Source organism: Rutilus rutilus (genome assembly GCF_951802725.1).
Source record: "Rutilus rutilus genome assembly, chromosome: 5".
NCBI lineage: Eukaryota > Metazoa > Chordata > Actinopteri > Cypriniformes > Leuciscidae > Rutilus > Rutilus rutilus.
This window is the reverse complement of record NC_140213.1, coordinates 23,253,426-23,261,333: the sequence shown is the minus strand read 5'-3', so window position 1 is coordinate 23,261,333 and position 7,908 is coordinate 23,253,426. Positions and strand designations below refer to the sequence as shown.

Below are 7,908 nucleotides of genomic sequence, written 5' to 3'. Positions count from 1 at the left end.
AATAAATAATGAATTCACTTCAAACTGCAAACTTACGTGTTACAATTTTACAAGCAACATGTGAAGGATGTAAATGTATAAAATCTGACAAATGAATAATCAGTGTAATTTAAAGCAAGTGAAAGAATAACTTGTAAGTTAATAATTATAATTCTACAAAACAGCAGGCATTTAAATATTTTTTTTTTTTTACACAAACATCAGAAAAATATAAAACTATCTCTTTTGTGCTTCTCTTCCCATGATGGCTTTTTTAGTGTTTCTTTCTGGATGTAAAATAATGATGTAGCACTTTGGGGCAAATATGGCCACCAGTAATCCAAAACTGGAAGCTAAAATGGCAAATATCTCTACAGCCACAGCATATTTCCCTGGTGAGCTCACATATGCCGGAATAAATGCAATCCACACAGCACAGAAGATCAACATGCTGAAAGTGATAAACTTTGCTTCATTAAAATTATCTGGAAGGTTTCTCGCCAGGAAGGCTAACATGAAGCTTACTGTGGCCAACAGTCCAATGTATCCCAGCAGCATAGAAAAAACAGCCACTGAGCCAATAGCACATTCATATACTATTTTAGATCGAAGATACTGGTTGTTTTTATGGGGTGTTGGAGAGGCAGTTGATAGCCAGACTGCACATATCACAACCTGGAGGGCTGTTAGGACCAGAACTGTGCATCTTTGTTGAGCTGCACCAAACCATTTCATTGCTCCTTTGCCTTCTGGCCGAGATGACTTGAACACAGCTATGACCACCATAGTCTTGACCAGGATGCTGGAGACACACAGGACAAAGCTTATGCCAAACACAGCATGTCTTAACTGACACGTCCACAACTGTGGCTGACCAATGAACAGTAGCACACACAGGAAACACAGTTTGAGTGACAACAGCAGCAGGAAGCTGAGCTCTGAATTGTTGGCGCGTACTATGGGAGTGTTACGATGATGTGCAAAGATGACCATCACAAGAGCACAGAACCAGGTGCCAAGTAGGGAAGCAGTTGTCAGAGAGATGCCCAGAGGTTCCTCATAGGACAGAAACTCTACTTCTTTAGGGACACACCGATCCTTATCTGGATTGGACCAAAACTCATCTGGACACATTGTGCACTCAAAAACATCTGTGAGTAAGAAAATTAGAGAAGGTAAGTAGTTATGAGGAAAATATTTTTCAATTATATCTACCAACAAAAATCTCATCACCTGTTGTATTAGAAATCTCTCCATCTCCGCATGGCAGGCAGTCAAAACAGCAGACAGGAAGACCTTTCCTCATGGCTTGTCTGGTCCCTGGGGGGCAGCTCTCACTGCACACAGAATGTGGGGGCTGTCATGAGACAGAATATGTTGTTATTTATGAACAGAGTGAATGCTCAGTATACTGTAGTATTTCCATGAGGCAATTGGAAACCATTGTTCTACAGTATGCCAGAAATGTAAGAATGAATGTAATAAGCTGTAATTATTATCATCTAAAAAAAAAATATATATATACTTTTTTCATCTGAAAATTCCAGTATAATGCATCCTCATCCAGCGTGAGCACCTTCCCTGTTGCTGCCCCTTCATTTACTACACCAACAGTTTGGACTCTTATTGATCCATCAGAGTTTGGCTGCCAGTTTAACACATCATAGATGGCCAGAGCATCTCCATTCTTATCAAATGACACATGATCCCCAAAGCCTGTGGTGAAGTTCACTTGCTGTAGGTAGTGAACCAGCTGTATAGTTAAAATAACAAATATACATTCATACATGATTGCCACACTTTACTTTTAATTGCCAAAGTTCTGATAAAAATGCTTGATTGACTGATGTTTTAAAAAATAATAATTGTTATGCTTTCAAATAATATAATATAAATATATCTTCTGTAACTAACAAAGACCAATATTATTGTGACAATATCAGATTTATTAAAATATCTGAAAAATTAATTAATATAGAGCACATATTTCGCTTTTCCACATGAGCTCTTCTATATGCCTGGAGAGAATCTGCAGTATACCTGTGGGTCTTACCTGCCAGGGTTTTAGGTTGATTATGTTGGCACAGCTGTTCCCACCAAATGGTCCTCTCCCTTCATCACACTGCATCAGGTCATGAAGCGCATGTGCCAGGGCATAAACTGCCTTATACACATTATACGCTGCCCTCAACCCTGAAACATCAGTGTATGATGTGTCCGTGGTGTTTAGATCCTCCTGTCCTGTACACACCTTTTTCACTTGTTCACCATCTGTCTTTTTACCCCCAGTTTCAAAACTGCACCTGAACATGTTTTCCCAGAAGATCCTCAACATATTATTTCTTGGATCATTGCTGGGACAGAGACGTAGCAGAAAGTCTTTAAGTGTCTGGATCTCTCCACGCCTAATGGCAATGCCCAGTGTGCCCCCTAGGAAGGGTAGGAAACGTGGACTGTGAAACACAGGTGAAGTGGCCCAAGCTTCACTTGCAATCCACTGTCTGCCTGTCAGGTTTTGCAACACCACCTCATCCATCAAATTCATAAGATAGGATGAAGTAGAAAAAACAACCACCACTCTTGCTGTAGAGGCCTGAATCACTCCCATTATACGTTGAATATCTTTGGGGTTATTATCATGGGGCAGAATTTCAGAAAAAGCAACACAACTTCCAAACTGCTGCATTTCCTGCTGGAAGGACACAGAAGCATAGATTCCGTAGTCGTCATCACTGTAGAGGAAACCAACCCAGGTCCATCCAAAATGCCTCAAGATCTGAACCATAGCCCGCACCTGGAAGGCATCACTAGGAATAGTTCTGAAGAAAGAGGGGTACTTTTTCCTGTCACTCAAACAGGAGCAGGTGGCGTAGTGACTAACCTAATTAGGAAAGATCGAGCGAAGGCATGAAAAAGAGAAATTGAGTTATGATCAACATACACATACGGATGAGAAATAAAGTGTTACAATAAATAGATTTAGGATATATATGGCTAAAAAGAACTTATAAAAGAAAAGTGCAAAAAATATGCATCTAGTGCAATTTTACTTTTTTCATCCCATCTTACTATAGGTACTCGAAACAACCCCAGAACACTGGAAATCGCAATGGATGGAGTTGATCCTGGATCCCCCACAATCCCAATCACCGGAGGAGGGCCAGTGCAGTTTAGGTTGGAGAAGGAATCCTCTGTCCCACTAACCAGGGTTATGGCAGCCCGGAATGCCATTCCTAGCATCACACAGTTGTCATAAAGATGGTAACCAAGAGTGATGTTAGGCAGCAGATTTGGATTCTTATTGATCTCCTTTATAGCAAAAACCATGGTCTGTGCCTGCTGGAAGCTTTCCATATCAAATCTAAGAAAAAAACAAAAACAAAAAAACAAGAGAACTTATTATAATAAAGTGATACAAAAAAGCTAATAACTAAATTATGAATTAAGCATCAATACATTCCAAATACATCTCATGGAACTGATGATGCATATTCTGCACACTTTTTTTTTTCTTTTTTTTTTTTGATATAAAGTAGTATTAATAAAAAAAAATTGGCAAGTTAGCATCATTGCTGTCTACACATTATTTGACAAAAACAGTCATATTTCCTATTTATTATTTTTATTATTTTTTTATAGTTATGTAGTCATTCTGGACCCAGACTCACTTTTCACAATATGGTGGTTCTGGCTCTGTTCTGAAGCTCAGCTCTGGGAACACTGTGAAAAAATGAACTTCAAACAAGCCTCCAAGTATAACATCTCCATCCTGGTACATTCCATTCAACTTGAAGCGTCCCTGGAGCTGACAGGTACCAGATCTGATGATTGATGCTGCAGAAATGCAGTTAAAAGACAGATACAGGCAGATGTTTAGGGTGATCCACATCTCTCTCTTTCTGACCCACTCACCCGTTCTGCTTGCTAATTTATGATGACAATTGTGTGGGGTGTTACTTTAAAAGAGCAGGCGGTGCTAAGTGGGCATCTCTGGAAAACACGTCGCCTTCCCACCATTTGATTATTTCCCTATCTAAATTTATGTTTATAAAGGTGTTCTAAGATTTGTTCATGTTAAAATACATTCTCCTAACCCTGTTTAAAATGTTCATTGATTAATATTAATATTAACTGCTTTAATTTATTACATTATTTGTTATCATATTATCTACTGTCGTAAACACACTGGTGTGTAGCACAAATTATTTTACAATTTCCTACATTTTGTTATTTTTCTAGCTATTTACTTACAGCATCAAATGATTTGGGAGTTCACACATTTACAGAAAATTGCTTACTACCATGTTGCAAATTAAGGTGGATAGCGAGAGTTTGGGGAATGGCTACTGTAGCAGGCGGAGACAGAGGGTGTTAAGCTGGTGTTGTAAAATATTCAATTCCTGTGAGAAACTGTTCCAGGGTGGACACATATTCATGATATTTCCCCCATTGTGGGCGAACTGAAAATTACTGCCAATAATTGTATCCAAAAAAAAAAAAAAAAAAATCACGCTAAATTATTGTTTTTTTAGGGTTTTTTTAAGGAGAAAAAAAAAAAGAAAGACGAAAAAGGCACCGGTTTCTCATTTACCATGCCAGGCGCAAAGTCCAAGCACGAAGGGGCAACCGACAAAGCTTGTAAATCTCCTATCCTTTTAAGAGAGGTAATAGACAGGAAGAACAACATCTTGAGAGTTAGAAACTTTAACCCTCTGGGGTCTAAGGTGTTTTTGGGGTCCTTGAGATGTTTTGACATGCCCTGACATTTGTGCTTTTATCAGTTGCTTATAAACATATTAATGGCAAAGGTGTAATTACACTCTATTTAGCACAAACAGGGCTACCATAATATGTGAGCAACATGTATGCTTGTATTTTTGAGAGAATAATGTTTATGCATGGTTATTGTAAAAACAAAAAAAATGAAAGTTTCTGAAATAAGGCAACAAAACATATACTACATATGTGTCCACAAGACTTTTGACTAATGGATGTTGTCACCTAGAGTTTTTGCTTCAAAATGATCTGAAAATCATCCTGCCTAATCATTCACATAAAACAATACATTGATTTAAATTTTGTAAGACACTTTTTGTTTGGAAAGGCAATATGCATGGGGGCATGATTGATCATGAATAATGAAGTGGTTCACACCTGAGAAGACAATGACCCGCATAATGAGCTGCATAATGAGCCTTTCATTCAGGTGTGTCACTGAGCCACAAGAAAGAATGCAAGGACAAAATAAATAAATGAAGAGCTCTTTTCCAAAACGGGATAAACTCGGGTGGCGCGTTAATACCAACAGTGGGATCTCAACACAAAGCTGCCGCTAAAGGTTTCTGTCAGGCCGAGAGGCTGTCGCCGGACAATCTGATGGTAAATTTCAACTATTTTTATGAAAAACCAAACAAGGTTGACCAGGACCAGGCCATACTTCATCTCCTGGACATCACACAAGTGACAAGGAAGCGTCCGAAAGTCCAGGACATTAACAAACAAAAAGACCGGAACGTATCTGTTAAGTACAGTCTTTTGTGCAACAGTCATCCGAAGAAAGTGCCCGTTTGCAAGGCGACCTTCATAAAAGTGTTTGGTGAGTACAACTTTCGTTTCAGTATTGACTAGTATACTACCGTTTTGTAGGTTTCCCCCTCGCGATAAAGATATTTTCCTGTAAAGAAGCCTGCTAACGTGACATTAAAAGTACTGAATAGTTCTACTAGCCTACTGATAGATAGACTAGCCTTTGATACACTGACCATGATAAGCTGCTATGGTAGATTGTGTGTAGTGATGATAGTGCAAAAGTACAAAATGCGGCCAGTAAACAGTGCAGGGATATGTGCAAAGATGTGACTGTTGTTACATATGATTGGACATTATGTTGTTGTTACATGGTATGTCATTGCTATAGAGCAGGGCTCACACACACATTTTCTATGAGGTTTTGATGCTTTGGCAATACAAAATGTTTTTTTTTTTTTTTAATGCCAATAAAGCTTATTGAATTTAGAGAGAGAGAGAGATGTGTGTGTGAAAGGTGATATGTTAAGCAAAAGCAGTTCCTAACCACTGCTAAGGAGAAAACTGAAACGGGGAGGGAGTAATAGCAAGTTAGTTGTGTGTAATTCTGTTTATTTCATACTGGCTCCAATGTATATGACAATCTAAATAATTTACTTTCACAGGCATCAGCAAAGGCCATGTGTCCCGGGTGGCTCAATATTACGCTGAGACTGCTGAGGCTCGCCCAGAGAGAAGAGGTGGTGCACGACACAGTGAGGAGCATGCAAGGAGAAGGCAACTCATTGTTGAGCACATACAGTCTTTCACCTGCAGGGCCAGCCATTATGGCCGGAGTGGAGCACCAGGCCGCAAGTATCTCCCCAGTGACCTGAATGTGCACAAGATGCATGAGCTCTTTGAGGCTCAGAGCCATGCTCAAACCAGCTATTCCCTCTATTACTCTGTGTTTTCCAAGGAATTCAATCTTGGCTTCGGTCACCCAGCTAGAGATGCATGCGCTGATTGTGCCAAGTACAAGATCAGGATTACAGACCCAAACCTTACTGACACAGAGAAGAGGATGGAATCGGCATCATTCATCTTGCATCGTCGCAGAGTGCGCGTTTTTTATGACATGTTAGGCAGGGTTGCTGAAGGTCATGTGACCCTCTGTTTTGATATGATGCAAAACCTGGTGCTTCTAAAAACCGCGATAGGACAGGCCTATTACTCACGCCAGATGTATCTGTACCTGTTTGGTGTGGTTGTGCACCATGGGGAGAACAGTTACCAGGAAAAATATGATGTCCATCTGTATGTGTGGCAGGAGAATGAGGGTAGCAAAGACAGCAATATGATTGCTTCTGCGCTGAATGACTGCCTCAAGGTTCAACTTCAGGACAAAGTCAGCAGATCCAGGGGGCTTTGGCTGTTCAGCGACTCTTGTTTTGGGCTGAACAAGAACATGAGCATGGTGTCCATGCTGATGGAACTTCGGCAGCTTTTCCCCAACCTTGGCATAGAGCACACCTTTCCAGTACGGGGCCACAGTTATCTCCCTGCAGACCGAGTCTTTGGCAGAATTGAGTAGAAGATCAGGAAAATGGACACAATTCTGCTACCACAGGAATACCACGCCATCCTGCAGCAATTTGGCAACGTTCATGTTTATGGCACAGACTGGGAGGCGTTTGATTACAGGTCAGCCTCAAAAGACTGTGTTAAGGCTCAGAGGAGCTTTAAAATCAGTGAAGCACGAATGCTTGACTTGAGTACCAACAAGGTGGGTGTAAAGTCGACTTACAAAGGGGAGTATTGTTTCCATAGTGTGTTAAAGCGGTGCAAGCGGTGGGCTGACCTGAAACCTGAAGTACTTCCAAAGCAAAGCTCTGTTAAGGCCGCAAAAAAGAGAGATGTGCTGGCACTATTAGGAGCAATAGGTGTGTCTGATGCTGTGGGGGCTTTTTATGATGATGCACTGTATCAGGTGACTGACAATGCAGGTGTCACGGTTCATGAATTCACTGTTTTCTTCGTGTCTCGTGTATTTGTTGTTATGTGTGTGTGGGTGTGTGTGAGTGGGCGTGACTGCTCGTTCCTGCTGATCAGCGCGCCAGCTGATCTCATTCCCCGCACCAGCTGCTGCCAATTCACTCACCTATAAAGACTCATCACACTCTTCTCTCTTTGTCAGATCGTTGTTTTGGTGTCCTCAGTGTGTGTTTTCGTGTGCCGTCTCCAGTCCTGTTCCTGATTCAAGTTCCAGTTCGGTGTCTTCGTGGTGTTCGTCTCATCTCGTCTGGATGTTCACTGTCACTGGATTCACCGTCACCTGTCTTCACCAGCACGCTGACCATCTAGTCCCTGCGCCACCAGCCCACCCGAGTTCCTGTATATTTTCGTGTCTTTTGACCCTCAATA

At 40.9% G+C, this 7,908-nt stretch overlaps 1 protein-coding gene across 1 annotated transcript; it reads right to left on the bottom strand.

The window, feature by feature from the left end:
- Window positions 1-216: 216 nt before the first annotated feature.
- On the bottom strand, window positions 217-3,868 carry LOC311290488 (extracellular calcium-sensing receptor-like; the record flags this gene model as incomplete). Its single annotated transcript, XM_084408976.1, has 6 exons — window positions 217-1,130; window positions 1,213-1,336; window positions 1,505-1,732; window positions 2,033-2,860; window positions 3,049-3,340; window positions 3,648-3,868. The coding sequence occupies 6 exons, from the start codon at window positions 3,866-3,868 to the stop codon at window positions 217-219; spliced, it is 2,607 nt and encodes an 868-aa protein (XP_084265102.1).
- Window positions 3,869-7,908: the final 4,040 nt, after the last annotated feature.